At 63.8% G+C, this 19,172-nt stretch overlaps 1 protein-coding gene across 1 annotated transcript in view; it reads right to left on the bottom strand.

The window, feature by feature from the left end:
* Positions 1-176: 176 nt before the first annotated feature.
* LOC119093289 (protein Aster-B) overlaps positions 177-19,172 on the bottom strand; it is a 30,735-nt gene continuing 11,739 nt past the window's right edge. Inside the window, exons 8-15 of the mRNA XM_037216224.1 lie at positions 7,658-7,799; positions 6,493-6,636; positions 4,534-4,649; positions 3,843-4,029; positions 3,308-3,496; positions 2,568-2,742; positions 2,097-2,244; positions 177-1,538 (exon numbers count right to left, since the gene is read on the bottom strand). Coding sequence (XP_037072119.1) covers positions 1,407-1,538; positions 2,097-2,244; positions 2,568-2,742; positions 3,308-3,496; positions 3,843-4,029; positions 4,534-4,649; positions 6,493-6,636; positions 7,658-7,799 — 1,233 coding nt within the window. The 3' untranslated portion in view covers positions 177-1,406. The remainder of the gene's footprint in view (positions 1,539-2,096; positions 2,245-2,567; positions 2,743-3,307; positions 3,497-3,842; positions 4,030-4,533; positions 4,650-6,492; positions 6,637-7,657; positions 7,800-19,172) is intronic.

A 19,172-nucleotide genomic window follows, 5' to 3' on the forward strand; every position in this document is an offset into this window, starting at 1 on the left:
GACCGCTCGCATTCAGGCGAGATCTTCCGCAGCGACAGACGGCCGGCCCAGCCCGTTCGGACAGTCGTGATTTAGTGGCGTTGGACGCCGCACGTCCGAACTCCTCGATGTCTCGGCCTGTAAACTTGACCCAGCCTGTAGCCCACCTCGTCGGTTGTACGATGTGAACCACACACAAAGACATACATGATTTATTACATGCCCTATACGGGATCAGGCTCACAACTACGCGTCCACGCGCGGATACAACGCGTGGCGGGTGTCGACGGCCAGCGGCACAGGGGCCGGTAAACCGGCCACCAGGGCGCGTCAAGCTCTCAGGACTCATCGCGCCTCCAGGGCGCATCGGGCCTCCAGGGCGCGTCGGGCCTCCTGAGCGCGTCGGGCGGCTGAAGCCCGCGACGACCGGTCGGTGACCCGGCGTGCGGGTCCGCCCGGCGCAGACGGGCACACGAGGCACGGGCGGCGACCGACTGTCCCTTGCGAGGGGCGACCGGAGCCGGCGTGTGCACAGGGGCAGGGGCGCATAGGCCAGCGCCGCCGGCGGCAAAAGCGACCTGGCGACGGCCGCCGGCTCCGACGACAGTACACGGCAGAGGACAGACACAGGAACCTCGTATTGATTTTGTGACGCGTGAAAAAACGGCGCGGAGACCAGATGGGATGGGTTCGGCCACCCAGCCGCTGCACCCCCGCCGGTCGTCCTTGCGGCTCGTCGGCGCGCGACGGCAGGCGACGGTCCACCCAGGACGATCTGACCGGCCGGCAGCTGACTGGACAGCTGGCGACGGACCGCCAGCGGCCACAGACAACCAGCTGGTAACTTACATGATACAGACATCCGGCCGATACCGACCCCGCTTTGGGACGGCGCCTGCGCACCAATACTGACGTGTGGGTCCAACAGCGCGTACTAGGTACCAATACGACTGTAACGTCCAACGTCTTCGGCGTCACTCCTAACTGGGTGCGCCGCCGTGCTCCACCAACCTCCGGATCAAACCGGCTTCACATCAGGCGTGACTCGCCGAGCTGGCGCCGCAGGCAGCCTGCGGCGATATCCTATCTCCTCTGTTGCAACTGCATTATTGCCCACTTCCAGGTACGCCAGCCAACGTTCGATAAAACTCCTATAACCAGACAACAATCACTAGCCGGGCAGGGCGTGCGGGGGGCGCCGGTCCTCCGCCGAGTGCGGCAGACAGGCAGACAGACAGACAAACAGATACACTCGCACCGCACGCGTGAACGTGCCCTGAAGCGGTGTGACCTGGGAGCCCGCCGAGTAAGTAGGCTATCACAGACACGGGTCAGCGATGCGCAGCGCCGCCGGCGCGGTGCCGTCCGAGAGCGTCGGCGCTCCGTCGGTGCGTCGGTTGCGGGTGCGGCCTGCCGTCGGTGCCGCACTAGCTGCCCACCGGACAGCTGTGGCCCAAGTCGCAGGTGGCCGTGTCCGGACCCGGACCCGGACCCGCCGCGTCCGGACCCGGACCCGGCGGCGACGGCCACTCGCGCGCCCGGTGGGACTCCAGCGTCGCCTGCCGAGCGAAGCGTCGTGTCAGCGCGCCGGTCCTCCGCCGCACAGCCGCGGGGTCAGGGCCACACAGTGCGTCCGGATGGCGGCGTCTCCAAGGCGACGATGTACACTGACTAAACCCGCCGCGCCGATTCAAGCTGGTTCCGGCCGAGCCTTCACGCCTCCACAGTGCCTGACTACGGGGAAACAGCTGATGGGCCGCCTGTGCTTTGACATATGTATGACACGGGGAACCATCCGGTATTCATGTCTGACACGTGTGTAATACGAAGAGACCGCAACCCCTAGAGCTCGTTCCTCGTCCACCAAGCACTGGCGAGCGAGCGAGCCGACCGTCCCCTCACCTGCAGCGAGCCGAGCGTCCCCTGCCGGCCCCTTACCTGCGGCGAGCCGGGCGTCCCCTGCCGGCCCCTTACCTGCAGCGAGCCGGGCGTCCCCTGCCGGCCCCTTACCTGCAGCGCGCCGACCGTCCCCTGCCGGCCCCTTACCTGCAGCGAGCCAAGCGTCCCTGCCGGCCCCTTACCTCCAGCGAGCCGAGCGTCCCCCGCCGGCCCCTTACCTGCAGGGAGCCGAGCGCCGTCTCGCTTTGCTTGAGCAGTGCTGTGACCGAGTGCACGATCTGCTGCCACTTGTGTAGCTCGGAGCGGTGCAGCAGCTCCTGGTGCTGCACCAGCCGCAGACAGTCGTCCACACTCCGCGGCCGGCCCCTGCGGCGGGGCGAGGCGTCACCGTCAGCCACTTCCGCACTGGCCCGGTCCGACGCTGGCCGGGTCATAAGCACGGTGAATAGTCGCCACAACCACATCATAGCGGCCTGCTATGCGGAGGTCGCTGGGATCGGGTGGTATGCCAGCAAGGGACGGACAAAGGCGATTTTCACGTACGAATCACGTTCTATGACCGGAGACAAGGTTTCAGTTCGTATGCTGTCGTCAGAGTTGCCTTTCGATTTGTTCATCTCCGCTAGCCGTCCCCTCCCCTTCCACCGCCCTCGGTCACTTGACCTGAGCCCCGCTCCGCCCCGGCTCACTTGATCTGCGCCACGAGCAGCTCCCGGTGCGCGAACGCTTCTGTCTGCTCGCCGAGCCGCGACATGCGCAGGTACAGGTAGCCGTTCATAAGCACCAGCACCAGCATGAAGCCGAGCACGAGCAGCAGCAGCCGGTCGGAGGCGGCCGGCCGTAGCTCGCCGGGCGCGCCGCCACCTGCCGGACACGCCGGACGGCTGCGCTGAGGCTCCGGGGCCCGGGCTACGGGGGCCGGGCTGAGGCTACGGGGGCTAGAGCTCGGTTCCGGGGGCCCGAGCTCGGGCTTCGGGGGCCCGGGCTCGGGCTCCGGGGGTCCAGGTTCGGGCTCCGTGGGCCCGGGCTCGGGCTCCGGGGGTCCGGGCTCGGGCTCCGGGGGTTCGGGTTCGGGCTCTGGGGGCCCGGCCGAGCACCGGACGGGCCGGTGCGCCGCCAGAGCGGATCACGGCCACGGGTGACACTCGGGGCGGTGCGAGAGGCAGCATCCGAAGCGACCTCCAGTCCAGTTCATTGTCAGGATATGGTGAGAGCAGCGATCACGCTCTATCAGCTCACAAACACTGGCCGTCCAAGTTGGCTGCGCGCCGCTGCTGTGCGTAGGAGAGACACGCGGCGGCAACACTGCGTGATGATGGCAGCGCGCTGAACCGGGGCAGGCCCAGGAAACACACGCGCAGGGGACCACCCCGCGAGCAACGGGACACAGGAAGCACCCACGTCGCCCCCACCCCACGACGCTGCTCACCCTTCACGCCGCGCGGGCTGAGTGTCGCCGGGCCGTCGCTGAGCAGGTCAGCGCCTCCGCCCTTGCTGCCGGCGCGCCGCCGCTTGGCCCGCTTGTGCTTGCTGACCTCGCCGGTCGTCTCCAGCAGCATCTGGTTCAGCACGCTGTGGTGCTCGTCCATGCCGTCGTTGGAGGTCTTCTCGATGAAGCCTGGACGCGAACGACAGGAGGCGGTGAGCCCGGATCGGGTGTGAGGCCGCCGCCGGGCGCTCGTGATCCCGGCGCGCGCTCGGTGCCGCACCTGCGTCCGGCGGCGAATGTCAGCAGCCGCTGCGCCTGGCACACGACGTCGGCGCGCCCTCACCGGCGCACCAGCAGCACACGGACCGGGCTCTCCTGGCGCGCGGCACGACTGTGGACTGAAGTCACACACATCCCGACGCTATGTCACAGGCCTGACCAAAAACGGGTACCGCTGAAGAGCGCTGATCCAATGACAGGACACGCACAGGGGTACTGGGATTCCTCCTGAGCCGCGCTAGATCACCACTCTCACCCTTGAACAGGGTGGACTTTTTGAACTTGGTCTGGCACCATATGTTGAGGCGGGTCTTGCGGCTGGACAGCTTGATGAGACAGTAGTGTTTGATGATGTAGAACACCTCCGCCATCGGCACGCCCGTGTTGTTGACCTCAGAGTCAACGGCGTACAGGCAGCCCGCCTGGCTGACGGGGTGCATCGTCTGTTGGCCGCGCGGCGCCAGATATCAACTCAGGGCCTCATGACAGCAAGGGCAGCAGACGGTCACATGGCGGGGTCGGCAATCACATGATGGGGTCAGCAGACAGTCACATGGCGGGGTCAGCAATCACATGATGGGGTCAGCGGACGGTGACATGGCGGGGTCAGCAATCACAAGATGGGGTCAGCAGACAGTCACGTGGCGAGGTCAGCAGACAGTCATATGGCGGGATAAAGATTCAGTCACACATCAACATCAAGCAATACAACTGTAACATCAAGGAATAAGCAACGCATAATCATCAACCCACAGCAACGGCACGAATACGCCAAACGGCGACACAATAACATGGCTACTGTATGTGGGCAGTGCAGCAGCCTCCAGCACACAAAACGCGCGGGTCGCCCCGAGCGTGGCAGAGGTCGCGGCGGGGGCGCCACGGACGCCGACCTCCAGCCTGCACCGGTGGCGGACCCACACGAGCGGCGGCGCCCGCTGCCGCACCTGCTCCTCAGTGACGGTGGTTGTCTTCCCCAGCGGGTGGTTGACGTCCAGCTGGAAGCGGATGCTGCGCACCTTGGTGCCTCCCTCGCCATCCTGCCACTCGCCGGCAACCACGTCTGCGAGGCCAGCGGGAGCCAAGGTCAGCCGCCGGCCGAAGCTCCCCGCAAACCGAGGACACCACCAGACGGCTGCCACCTCGCCTGGTGCACATTACGTCAACCGCTCGCAGTATGACCACGTCCCCATGCAACTGACGGACATGAACCCACGGGACAGGCTTTCGGAACTTGCACGCAGGGGCGCCGTCAGGGGGAGGGAGAGGGGGGAGCGCCGCATGGCTCCCTTGGCGTCACGCCCGTCCCTGACCCGGGGTCTGCGGCTCGTCGGCGATGGTGCGCCAACGGCCACGGCCCGTGTCGGCGGCGTCGCGAGCCCCGACCGGCCGCCGCTGCGCCAGCTCTTGCCACCATCCGGCCGCCGCTGCGCCAGCTCTTGCCACTATCCGGCCGCCGCTGCGCCAGCTCTTGCCACCATCCGGCCGCCGCTGCGCCGGCTCTCACCGCTATCCGGCCGCCGCTGCGCCGGCTCTCACCACTATCCGGCCGCCGCTGCGCCAGCTCTTGCCACTATCCGGCCGCCGCTGCGCCGGCTCTCACCACTATCCGGTCGCCGCTGCGCCGGCTCTCACCACTATCCGGCCGCCGCTGCGCCGGCTCTCACCACTATCCGGCCGCCGACGCGCCGGCTCTCACCACTATCCGGCCGCCGCTGCGCCGGCTCTCACCACTATCCGACCGCCTGCTGCGGCTTGCAGGTGAGACATCACATCCGAAAGAGTGTAAAAGCAGCAGACAGCAGGGAGCTGACGTCCCCCGACACGTTACGATTGTGAAGCGACTATGCTGATCAGGCTCGTTCCTTTTTCCGTCGCCAGTTTTAACGGCTTTAAGTGGACATGAGTTCCAGCAGCCTTTTTGCGAATTTGTGCACTTCATCGTGACTACGCAATCGTGGAACGCAGCAACAAGTGGATAGTACCTGGTTGCTGCTGGCCACGAAGCTTATACTTTAACAATAAACATACACATCGCACTCTAAGGTAAGAGCATGCGCATCGCATACGGTTGACAAGCTAGCTGCACGGTGCGGAACGGCTGGAAGTCAGCGCAAAATTCTAAAAGGCATGCAAGAAGAACTTGCAAGATTCCCTTATACCGAATGCAGTAAATGTGTCAAACACCGAGAGACGCGTTTCCAGCTGAGGGGGATGATCGTCCACATTTGGGCCCGATCGCGATGCATTTAACAAGTCCGCCACAACAGACCCCGTCGCGATTGTTGATAAAAATTGCCGGCTCAAGATCGGACCAAAAAGCACTTCCATCCCCCGTAACGCGAGGCTTTCGGCTTGACAACGACAAAGGCCACACCCAAAGGCCACAAAGACTTCAGGTCCATCACCGGCCCCGCCAGCCGCAGGGACCTGTGCCGAATGCATTTCTTTTTATGGGAACAGTCGCTATTTGATGTCCGCTTTGAGCGGAGTGTTTTAAAATCGCGTTAAGTTCTGCTGTGGTTTACCTAAAATGGAATGCCAACCGTGCCTAAACGTTAAAAAAACGCCGGAAAAAGCTCAGCTCCACCAGCGGTGCATGTCATTTTGCTGCACGCCACAAGTGATGTAGTCCTTCAAAGAGCCATAAACCCAGTCACCCTGTCAGAAGTACCCCCTCCGCTCGTGTGTATGCGGGTCGGAGGGGGATGAGAAGGAGGGAGGGCGGGGGGGGGGGGCTGACAAAGCAAAGCGCACGTCAAAAACATCAGAACGGACCTTAATCAGCCCCCCCCCCCAGCTGATTCAAGCGCCAATGTAAAACACGGACGACAAACGGGAGACCGCATCCCAGCGGGACACGCCCACCTCCCAGCGCCGGCACCGGCCGGCCGTGTCCCACTCACCGTAATACTTGCGCTCGCGATGGAACGCCTCGGAGAAGTCGGAGTGGGTGAAGAGCAGCGTGAACACCTGGTCCACGTGCAGCGGCAGCTCTAGTGACGTCACGTGGCGACCCGCGTGCTGGCTGCCGTCGCAGCAGGCGGCCGCTGCCGGGCGGACAGGCGTCATCACGGACCGGGGCGGTGGCGGTCCGTTGGTGCCGGCCGCCGCCGACGTGGGCTGACGGCTGGGGCGGCGCACCGACGCACACCATCGGCGGTCAGGCCGCCTTGACGTCACCGGAAGCGTGGACACGGCGCCGCCGGTGCACGGCGACGGTCAGCGCCGATTAACCCGCGATGTTCCGGCGACTGCAGGCAAGCGCACTGGCCACGCATGGCTAGGACGGAGCCGGCCCAGTCCGGCAAGCGGCCGACCGGCTGTGATCTCCCTTCCCACTGACAATCCACTGGTGCCGCTGACCGATCAGCAGCTCCCGCCGCCGGCCAGCAGACAGAGGGCTCTGGTGCCACCTGGCACCAGCCACGTGCTGTCACAGGAGCGGCGCCACAAATGGAGCGCGAACACCCACAGTCACCCGCGTCACGGCCGCATCGCGGCTGTGACCCGGGCGGCGCGGCCCGGGTGCGGCGTCTGTTTGCTGCGCGTGTTTCGCGCCCCCCGCTCGGCGGCGCCGGGGGCGTCGGCGGCGCCGTGTGAAGCCCTGGGTCGGACGTGACTGCTCACTCGAAACGCGGGTCCGCCACGGCTTCGTCAGCAGCGCGGGCCCACAGTTGGAGGACGGGGCGGCGCAGCGGCCACCGCCGCTTCCAGCCAACGCAGCATAACTCTTGACTGTGTGGGATTGGCCGAAGGTCGGAAGCAGTCAACCATGCAACATGCGATAGGCAAACCCCGGTAGCACAAGGGCGCGTACCGGGGTCGTTCTCGGTCGTGTGGAAAGAGAACGGACCGCGATAGTCCTCGGTGGTGTGGGAGGGCACATACCAGGGTCATCCTCCGTGGTGATGAGGATGATGATTTGGGCCTTGGGGCGCACCGACTACGTTGGTCATATGGCGCCCATAATCCTCCGCGGTGTGGGGAGAGTACGTACCGCAACAGTCCCCGGTGGTGTGGGAGGACACGTACCAGGGTCATCCTCGGCGGCGTGGGAGGGGCACGTACCTGGGTCGTCCTCGGTTGTGTCCGACTCGTCCTCATCGCGGCCGGGACGGAGCTGGCTGGGCGGTGACGGTGGCGCCGTGGCTGGCGCGTCGCTGCCCGCCGCTGAGTCCGCTTCTAGTCGGCCCACTGAGTGGTAAAACTCCTGCCGCCAGCCAATACACCGGCTCACGGAACCGCACATTACGTTACATCACATCACATCATAGCACGGCACAACACAACAAAGCACAGCACAGCACAGCACACGAGAGCAGCAGATCTCCTGCAGGCCCATACAAGGCATATTTACTGTCATGCGCCGGGGCAGAAGTTTGAGAGTACACTAGAGCTAAGAACAGGAGAACTACCCCTGTGGTAAAAACGACCCTGTATTGGTAAAGACTGTCATGGAACGGTACAGCACCGCAATCACATCATATCACGGCCCCGCACAACATGGAGGTCGGCTTCTTGTCGGCCCAAGGTGTGCTACAGCCTACTACTCCCGCCGCCGGCACACGTAGTCTTACGGCACGGCACGGCACGGCACGGCACGGCACGGCACGGCACGGCACGGCACGGCACAGCACAGCATACCATATGGGTCAGCCTTCAGCCGCCGGCGCACGGCACGGCACGGCACGGGTACCGTCGAACCAGACCACAGCGATCGTAGCAGTCAGTGCATCCTCCTTGTCAGCAGAGCATATCAATGAGTTCGAGCATCACAACAGACATCGCGGACGCTTGCGCCGCTACACAGCACACCAGTGGTGACGCGGCTGTTCGGTGAAGCGGTCACCTCAACACAGCGCCGCCGCGGAACCAGCCGGTGTCACGATAGAAACCCTGCAACCACTGCATGCCACGCTCCGCCACTGCAAATAGGCGATCCGCCGCAAGCGTCTCTTACGCCGGAGCGACTCCTGCACCGGGCAGTCAGCCTGGTGCTCGAGCGGGGCGGCGCCGCCCGCCGCATTCACCGTGCCACGGCGGCAGCTAGCGACCGCCGCCAGTTCATAATCCCATCGGACATGTACGGCGAACTCACCAGGAGAAAACTAAAAGGGCCGAAAACGACAGGGAACGAAACTGCTGTACATGGGGAACATGCCGAAAGTGAGCCAAAATGAAGTCATATATTCATGGTCAGTGATAAATTTACACGCAATCTAATACCGGCACAGACAGGGGCTTTGCGATTTCTGACAAGAAAGCTAAATTATAAATAAACCGACAAGATACTCCGAGGTCAAAATGTTAAGCACATTCAGAAAGTAATTAGCAAAAATGCGTACAGAACATGAATAATAAGCAAAATCATAATCACATTATGACGTCACAAGGTAGCGACGTCACAAGATCACTACGTAGCGACTGCCTACAACACAGTCTGTCAGTAGCTGCAAAACAGGGTGATTTCATAGACACAGGTAGCAGGCACACCACTTGATTCCTGGTGACAGACCTGGTAAGCACTATTTCATTTGTGAACACCAACGATGTGATGTTTTCACGATGTTCGTTGTTTTTTGGCAATCCTACAACTAGAGTACGGCCAAAGAGCTCGATGGCCAAGTGCTCACAGCAGTCATGCATCACAAGCACTTGATAGGGCAGACTCTCCCAGCATTGGCCCACTATGCCAAACCCAATGACAGACTGGGCGGGGCTCTCCCGACCGCTGTGGACGGCAGCTGAGCCGCTGCTGAGCCGGACAGCAGCTGAGCCACTGCTGAACCGGACAGCAGCTGAGCCGCTGCTGAGCCAGACAGCATCTGAGCCGCCGCTGAGCCGGACGGCAGCTGAGCCGCTGCTGAGCCAGACAGCAGCTGAGCCGCTGCTGAGCCAGACAGCAGCTGAGCCGCTGCTGAGCCAGACAGCAGCTGAGCCGCTGCTGAGCCAGACAGCAGCTGAGCCGCTGCTGAGCCGGACGGCAGCTGAGCCGCCGCTGAGCCGGACGGCAGCTGAGCCGCTGCTGAGCCGGACAGCAGCTGAGCCGCTGCTGAGCCGGACGGCAGCTGAGCCGCTGCTGAGCCAGACAGCAGCTGAGCCGCTGCCCGGCCGCCCACGTCACGGGCATCACTAGCCTGCTGCGCCAACCGTACAGTCAAACAGCAGCAGTGCGAGCGCGGGCCAAAGTCCATGGCACGCGGCCAACCAGCCCCACTATCGCAACCGGTGACGATAGACCCGAGATAACCCCGTCATACGTGTGCCGAGACGCGCGGCACATCCCGTACCCAGGCGATAGCGTCAACGCCGCGGCGCGCTGAGTCACACGCCCCATGACAGACGCGAGCCGCACGGACGGCTGTTTCCGGGCAAACACCAACACCGGTCACCGCGCGTTCGCGTCGGCGGCGATGCAAGTCGAGCTTCGCTGGACGGCGGCGCGCGCCCGCCTCGCCCCGAGAGGACCCCGCGGCAATCCTGTTCTGACGTCACACACGCGCGCAGACCGGCCAGCGCCGCTCGGGCGCCGCGTGGATGGAACCAGGCCTGAACCAAGCCGGACAACAGCTGATGGATACCGGCACTGGCGGTCAAGTCTTTGCGTGCGTGCTCGGTTCCTGCACCGCGAAGCCGTCGGTGCAGTGCATACGCGGGTAGAGAAAAAATGCTTGCACGAAAAGACCACAGAGGCCCAGCGGAGGTCAGTCGTCTTTTTACTTCCAATTGCGCGCCGAAAGACGTCAAGGGGTTGTTAGCAAACACGGGCGGCGGAGCGCGGCACCTCCATCATTTGGGCTGGACGCCGGCGCGATAACCGTCAGCGGCACTCCAGGTGGCACTGGCTCCATGTGTCAGGAGCCCAGAATGTGTCGCCTCCCTGCGGAGCAGCTGTTGGCAGCGGCCGCTCTGCTGGAGCTGCCAGGAGCAAAGCCGGCCTACGGCGGGCGCGCCGAGCGGAGCCGGCCCTTGACGGGCGTGCCGAGCGGAGCCGGCCCCTGACGGGAGTGCCGAGCGGAGCCGGCCTCTGACGGACGGGCCGAGCGGAGCCGGCCTATGGAGGACGGGCCGAGCGGAGCCGGCCTTTGACGGGCGGGCCGAGCGGAGCCGGCCTATGGCGGACGGGCCGAGCGGAGCCGGCCTTTGACGGGCGGGCCGAGCGGAGCCGGCCTATGGCGGACGGGCCGAGCGGAGCCGGCCTTTGACGGGCGGAACGAGCGGAGCCGGCCTCTGACAGGTGGAGCATGACCCCGCCCGTCGACGGACCATGACACGAGCCGACGTAAACACAGCCGGCCTCGCCGCGTCCGGAGCTGGACAGACCCCGTCGGTTAACGTGAGGGAAGCCAGCGCAGCCTTCGCCGACGACGATGCGAGTTTACACAGCCGCGCCATCAGCCAGAGTATAAAGTCAAGGCCGCTGTCACGATCTCGCAGTGAAAGCAGCGCGGAGTCGTGTTTTACATGGCGACCTCGCGTCGGAACGATAACGCGGGGGCCACACAATCCCTGGCGAGCGACCCAGGCCACGACCAGGACCAACGTGACAAAATCAGGCCACGACCAGGACTAACGTGACAAAGCGCAGCTGGCGGGCGCAATCCTATTGTCGGGAGCCTGAGGCGGCGGCCGAGGGCGGACCCAGACGACGTCGCAAAGGGACGAAATCAGACCGCCACTCCAGGTCACATACCTGACCCCAGGTCCTGCACCGCCGCCTGGGCAAGGTTCCTCTCCTTCCCAGGCCTCGAGGCGTGTGTCACGCAGCCGCCGTCCACAGTATCCACCAGCGGGCGAGGAAGCGTTCAATCGCACCAGACTGCGGGTTCACTCCCACTCCGTGGGCTTCTGACCACAGCGGCGGACACCGCTGCCCCGCTGACGCTCAGATGGCTTGGAGCCCACTGTAGGTGACCACCGGCAGCGGCCGAAGCCACCGCTGACCCAGTCTGACACTGACGCGGCGCCCGCTGACCTGCCGCAGGTCCGCGCATTCCCTCGCCGAGGAGTGAGACTACCAGTGCAAACTATGTTTGCGTTAAAAAAGGGAAGCAACGGCGGAGCATTTTCACTAGCATTCACTGGCACCGGCTCACTCCTGCGATTGAAGTAAGAGCGACGCCCTCAAATGAAGTGGGAGCGACGTCCCAAAAACGTCCTGTTTATCACAACCAAGCACGAATCGAGCTTACCGCACGGCGTTCTCCGCTACTGTGAAGCACCTCCACCTGAGCGCACACGCCCCGACAGCGCGCGGTCTCGGCCTCGGACGAGTCGGCACAGAGGGGGGCCGTCGACCCCTTCGATCCACCGGCGAGCCGAGCCGGCGTGACCACAGGCCACGCCCGTCACCTCACAGGCAGTCGGCCAAGACGCTGTGCTGAGGTTATGAGGGTGGGTATGGAGAAGTAACCAAACATTTATTCAAAGTGAAATTCCTCACAAGATGTGAGCAAATTAAGTTCGGAGTTTGAACAGTTGTCGGCAGCTCTAAAAAAAAAATGTAAACTACGCCCCGTTTTGATCAAGAGCTTATGATTGCACGGGATTAAAGCATTACGAGTCCGCCACCTAAAATGCTGGGAGGGAAAGGGGGACAACCTCCCTGGCACCAAGATCCTCGCACCGTAAGGTCCGTACACTCTCTCTCGCACAGCGTAAGCTCGCATGGAAACGCAACAACCGCGGAGAGCCGGCGGGAAATCGCCGCCTCGCGCGCAGGACGAGCCCCGAGACCGTGGGAGGATCCTGACCTAAGGTGCCCTTCAGTCACTGACCTGGCCCGAAGACAACCGGCACACGTGCCTCACGCACGGTCACGACGGCGCAGCGGATGCGAACCGGACTAGAGGCCGCCGGAGCAGCACTTGAGCAACGCACTATGATACAGAAGCCGGCCCTCTGCTCGCCTGACCCAACCCGACCTGACCTGACCTGACCTGACCTGACTGGATCCGAGCCCCGAGTCGCCGGGGCCTAAGCGCGCCGGCGCCGGTTTCGCCGGCTCCGCCGAGGCGTCGCGGTTGCGCCGCAGCCGCCGCAGCCTCATGGTAGCGCCAGCAGCTGGGGCCGGCGACGACCTGACTGGCGCGGCCGGCGGCCGGCTGGACGGGCCGCGGCCGCTGCGGCGCGCCGCGCCGGCCGTTCATTGGCCGGCTCGGCGGCTGGCCATCTGGTGGCGGCCGCGGTCAGCGAAGCGGCCCACAGCCCGGTCAGCCCACAAGCTCAGCTCGTAATGGGCCCGACGGTTTGGTGGATTGCGGCGGCGCCGCGCCTGCGCGGAGCCGCGACTCGCGGGGGCGGAGACAGCTCTCACTCCAGGCGATTTGCTATCATAACGGATAGAGTTGCCATTAGTGCACCGATGCAGGGCGGCCGTCAGTCACGTGCTCCTATCCCAGACCATGTGGCGGCGGGGCCGAACGGCTCCTGCGGCCAGCTGAATGTCTGCGGCCAGAGGTTTGCGGACCACTCACAGCACCTTGCACTCGCTCTCATAGCCGGGACCTGTCTGCTGTCGGTGACTCGAGCGCCGCTGGCAGCATGGCGCGGCTCGTGTACCGTCCGCGGATGACCGCTAGGTCTGGGGCGTGTTCGCGCCCGGGCTTCAAAGCCACCCACGCCCGGGTGGAACACGCTGGAGGTAACCCTGCGCGTGTTTGTATTGGATCATCGGTATTCAAGGTCAGGCGCAGTCCGCAGGCTCCGCAGGCCGTCGTGACGCCGCATACCTACACTGTGCGCCGGGGTACGCAGCAACCACAAACCGACGCGTTGGCAATTTCTTCAAAACACTTGCACTTCAAGACCTCGGCCACTGCGGAGGCCGGCGTTATATGCGACTTCAGCGAAGCTGCAGGGCGGGGATTCGCGATAAAAAGGTACCGCTAAGTCAATTTAGAATTGTGCCATATTTATGGCGTCGGCACATGGCCCCAACTGATCCCACACCAACATCATTGCCTTGTTCATGTTGTATAACTATGCATATTCTTATATTTGTATTAGTGATTATATACTTCACATTCTCATATCACACGCACGCACGCACGCACGCACGCACGCACGCACACGCACGCACGCACGCACGCACGCACGCACACACACACACACACACACACACACACACACACACACACACACACACACACACACGCACACATATATATATATATATATATATATATATATATATATATATATATATATATATATATATATATGAAAACATACGTGAAAATTTTGACGTCATTCATGCATACTAGGAAAGAACTTGATGAGATCATAATTTGACAGACTTCCAGCGCACAATCTGTAATTCAATGGATGCTGGAATTTATAACTGAATATATAATTGCATTGAATATATAATTGAATGTATAATTCAATGGACGAACAAAATGCAATTCCCAATCGTTGGGAAGGAATTCCTGAATATTGCTATATTGCACCGAGCAATGGTATGAAAGCGCAAAATCGACCACACCACGTCCGCCGGCATGCTTAGACGTCGTCCGCTTCGGGGACCGGCACATGGTCGAAAAGATGTCGTACACAGGGGACACCCGAAAGTCGTTCTCACGGGATCTCCAACCGTTGCATACGAGATGGTATGTTACGACCACCATACAAACACCAATCCCCGCAGCGATATGGTATCTGTCCCTCGTATCAAGCACGCAGGCTCTGTGCAATCATCAGCCGGCTGGGGTCGAGAAGTCCGACTATCGGGGCTTCAAGAGACCCGATCAGACGGCTAACGCACACGATAAGGTAATCACGACGCCGGCGCTCCACGGCGGGGCTGACCCGGGAGCACGCAACGGCCAATACGACCTGCCGACCGACCACACGTGCCTGACGACAGGCGGATACGAACCGGCCGCCATAACCCACGAGGCTGCGATATGATCACCCGGTGACGACGCGAGAGACTAAAAGCCCTGCGGAACATGGCGGGCTGCATATGCAGCCAATCGTGGAGGTATACCGCCGAAGCGAGCTTCCGGATCAATGTGAGCACGGCAGTCTGCGGGTGCGCCAGCGACCCGGCGTGATAAGAGCACGCGGCGCAGCACAGAGCAGAGACGAGCGCGCTGCTTCAGCGGCCGCTGCGGCAGCGCGCGCCGCGGCCGTGTCGCCCGGCTGATAAAGGCAGCTCCCGCTCAGCCGCAGCATCCAGCCCACTGAGGTCTTATAGAATGAGGGAGACGGTCCGACCGACGTGGACGGTGTAGCTTGCGGCGGTGCCGGCGGAACAGACTGGGGTCAGACCCTGGCCGCTGTCGGCCGCCGGGACAGACTGGGGTCAGACCCTGGCCACTGTCGGCCGCCGGGACAGACTGGGGTCAGACCCTGGCCACTGTCGGCCGCCGGGACAGACTGGGGTCAGACCCTGGCCGCTGTCGGCCGCCGGGACAGACTGGGGTCAGACCCTGGCCGCTGTCAGCCGCCGGGACAGACTGGGGTCAGACCCTGGCCGCTGTCGGCCGCCGGGACAGACTGGGGTAGGACACCGGCCGTTGTCGGCCGCCGGGACAGACTGGGGTCAAACCCTGGCCGCTGTCGGCCGCCGGGACAGACTGGGGTCAGACCCTGGCCGCTGTCGGCCGCCGGGACAGACTGGGGTCAGACCCTGGCCGCCGTCGGCCGCCGGGACAGACTGGGGTAGGACACCGGCCGTTGTCGGCAGCGCAGCACCGCCGCGTCCATGACAGGAGAGGTTCCACTGACGACGGCGGTGCCGCCGGGACAGTCTGGGGTCGGACCCTGGCCGCTGTCGGCAGCGTAGTACGGCCACTTCCGAGGCATGAGGGGTCCCACCGACAGCAGCGTGCCGTCATTAACGCGGTAAGGGTACCGCTCCAGGCGCAAGTCCCAGTCCAGCTGGCCGCGTGACCAAATCACCCGGGGGAGGTCCGGAGTCCGGCGGCGTGACCTCTCCGGCCGGCGGAGGTCAGACTCACCGCGGCGGAGGCCGGGACGGTGCGGGGCCGGGCGGCGCTGGGCAGGCGGCGTGGCCGGGGCGGCGAGCGGCTGACGGTGCGGCAGCGGCGGCCGCGTGGCGCGCCCGACGCCATGGCCGGCTCGCTGTGGACGGCGGCGTCGCTGAGCCGCGGGCAGCAGGCGCCGGCCGGACCGCCAGCGCGCGGGGCTTCCGAGCATCGATTCGTCCGTGCACGGGCGCGGAGGCCGGCCAGCGGCCGCCGCCACCGCGCCGGCTCCGACTCCGGACTCGGCACGCGGCGCTCCATCCACGGCCACATCCGGGACCGATCAGCGGCGATCGCCACCATCCGGGCGCGGCGTCAGCAGCACGGATCCCTTCCGCTCGCAGCTGGGCCGCGCGACCTCCGGCTGCACGAGGCGCGCCCTCGCGCCGGCGTGGTCCCAGAGGCGCGGGCCTGACAGCCGGGTGTCCGGGGCCGCGGCCCGATCCGTCCCGCCGCAGCCGCGCCGGCCTCCTGGTCGGAGCCTCGCGCCGCTGTCGCCGCCGCCGTACTGGCCCGGCCGTACGGCCAGGCGCAGCCGGCCGGCACGGCGTCGCGTCACGGCAGAGACAGTGACCCTGGCCGACCGTTGGCACGTGCGCGACCCCGTCTGCTCTGACTCAGCGGCAAGGTTCGCCGAAACGGCCGAGAGCCGGGACGAGGCATGGTTCAAGTGATCGACCTTCCTTCTCCGGGGCGACGTTATCGGGTTAGTGGAGATGGCTGTTACTTCGATGTGAAAATGCCGAGGCAGCTGGGAAAATGCGCCGTGTACATGGCTGCGACACGCTTGCCAGTAAGATAAACAACCCATCCAAAACTACATGTGACACACGGCGGCTTGGTGCACTGCAGCCTCGCTAGTCTGCCGTCAGATGGGAGTGTCGCGCACGCGGCAGCGCCGAGGCGCCCACCTGCAGCGAAGCGGTGCCGACGCGGCGGCGGCGGCGGCGGTGCGGCGGCATCACTGCGCCCGGTACAGCTCGAGCAGGCACAGACCCTCGCCGGTCATATCCGCCAGCAGCAAGAGGTCGGACACCTGCTCGCGACGCTGGACCGCCGCCGGGCCGGGAGAGGGCGGCACCGGCGCCGCCGCCGCTGGCAGCGGCGCGACCTGGCGTTCCTCGGGTACGTCAGCGGCCGGCTGCGGGTCCGGCTGGTCCACCATCACACCGGCCGGGCGGCGGCGGCGGCACGCACCTCAGTCCGCGGTCGATCACCGTCACCGTCAGGGTGCCGGCCGGTCAGGCCGCGGGAGGATCGCTCTCCGCCGACCGCAGCGGCGCCCGGGCCGCGCCAGCGCGGACCACCGACTGCCGGCGACGGGACGGGGCCGCGGGAGTGGGCCGGCCGCCAGCATCACCTGACAGCCCCTGGCGCACCGCCCACTTCTATCCGCCACAACGCCGGATCGCCACACATCGCTCCAGACAAGGCGGATTGCCAACAAAGCCGGCTTTTCACAAACATTTATAATGCCTTATGTAGACTCACGTGTGTTATCCACGGCTGAAAAACGATTTGGGCAGGAAAAGGCTTCACAACCACAGACTTTGAAACATCAGAAATCGACGGCAAAAAGTTCAACAGATACTTCTTCAGTAAAAAATATCTGGTTCAACATCTTGTTCGGCGCATTCCTGTGATGACTTATGCCACCCCCGCTCATCCCCTCCCCCCAATAAGGGGGGATTCAATCAACAATTCACGTTGAAACGGAGACCCACGACCTTAATCGCAACGAAAGCTCGGAATGCAAAGACTGCATTCTAGGAGCAAAACTCAAATGTCTTCCTTACACTGGATATAACAGTTTCACGAGACTTCGGAAGTTGCATCTCCATCCATTCAGGTTCTCGGCCAGTCAGTGTAATGTAAACATAAAAACCGAAGCTTTATGACGTCATCCCTCAAAAACTATTTCACATGAAACGAAACATGTGTAACAAACTAAATAAAGGCCATCCACCAACAATTACTTGATGAGTGTCTGCTTCGAAAAAAGCAGACCACTATGGAGTGACGTACGTCTATAAGGGTCTGTGTAAAGTCTGAATGTTTCCCTCTGTTTGGCCCGTACAAACATGCAACCCTCGCGTCAAACTCCGCAATATCCGCCGACCCCACGGCGGCGGCACGGTGTCGATTGCCCGGTGACACGGCGGCGCAGACACAGGGCAGGCGCCGGAGGGCTTATGACCGGGGCCAACCCGGGTGCCTGCGGGCGAGGTCAGCGGCGGCAACAAATCGCCGGCGAGCACTGCGCCGCGCCGCGTACCTCGCGCCAGCTAACGAAGCCAACGCGGAGGTGCGCGTTACTACACCATACGCGGCAGCGATGAGCTTGACCGTAATACGAACCACTCCGGCAAGCCGCCACATTGACGCATCGACTCTCCAGGCGGGGGTACACGCCAGCAACTGCCGCACTAACAGTCGGCTGGCCGCGCGGCTACAGTCCATTCTGACGCACTGACTGACCAGCGGACGCAAATACCTGCTGACGGGCGCTCTCCAGCCAAATGAAATCCTCCCCCGCGCGGCCAACGCCGGCTGTCCCGGAGAACGTGAGCCTTCAATGTGCCGGCGGCGAGCGAGGCGCCCGCATGCACACCTGGCGAGGTGAGCTTTTCCTCCAAAGCAGCGACGTCAGCGCACAAATTTCACGTTGGATCTGCGATGACCGTGGAAGATACGATTCCACCACAACTGCCAACTACAACACGCTGCCAGCGGACGTTGCTGCCCGGCCACACGAAACGTCACCTAACTCACAGTCCCAACATTCCTCCCCTGCCGAAGGTCGAAGCGGCGTCCTGGCGACCAAAGGGCGGACTCGCTCGCGCCCACAACAGCTTTTTACGGCCTGTTGCGGCTGGAGCGCCGCGTCTAAAGTTAGCCCGACCTCTGGCGGCGCTCGGTGGCCGATGGCCGCCGTCGGACGCGTTGCGCGCCAACCGGTATTTATACACGGCGCGGGCCTCTGGGTCACTGCCGGCTGAGCCCACCGCGCGCCAAAACACAGCGCCCGCGTCTGATCGCTCCTTTTCCGAGCTCAGACAACCGTGGGCCCTGACAACCTGTATCCACGGCGCAGACGCGGAACTGCGACCCATGGGTGGCAGTAACGAGTGCGACAGTTGCGACCTGATCCGGACGACCCCGGACTGGTTTGTGGTCCACACTGCTCGACGACGGACTCCGGACGGCTTGCCACGAAACTCGGAATGGTCCGCGACGCGCTCTGACATCTGGCGACGGACCGGACAGGTGTAAGCGGTCTGCGTTGGTGGGCGTGGCCCCGAACCGCAGTGTGACCGCTGCGCTCGGTCAGTGAAGCGCGGCGGGGCTCGTGCTCGGTCAGTGCAGCTGCCGCGGGGCTCGTGCTTGGTCAGTGTGGCCGCCGCGAGGCTCCTGCTTGGTCAGTGTGGCCGCCGCGAGGCTCCTGCTTGGTCAGTATGGCCGCCGCGACGCTCGCGCTATATCAGTATGGCCGTCGCAGGGCTCATGCTCGGTCAGTGTGGCCGTCGCAGGGCTCATGCTCGGTCAGTGTGGCCGCCGCGGGGCTCATGCTCGGTCAGTGTGACCGCCGC

Source organism: Pollicipes pollicipes, unplaced genomic scaffold, assembly GCF_011947565.3.
Source record: "Pollicipes pollicipes isolate AB1234 unplaced genomic scaffold, Ppol_2.1 Scaffold_4002;HRSCAF=4701_pilon_pilon_pilon, whole genome shotgun sequence".
In the NCBI taxonomy this organism is placed as follows: domain Eukaryota; kingdom Metazoa; phylum Arthropoda; class Thecostraca; order Pollicipedomorpha; family Pollicipedidae; genus Pollicipes; species Pollicipes pollicipes.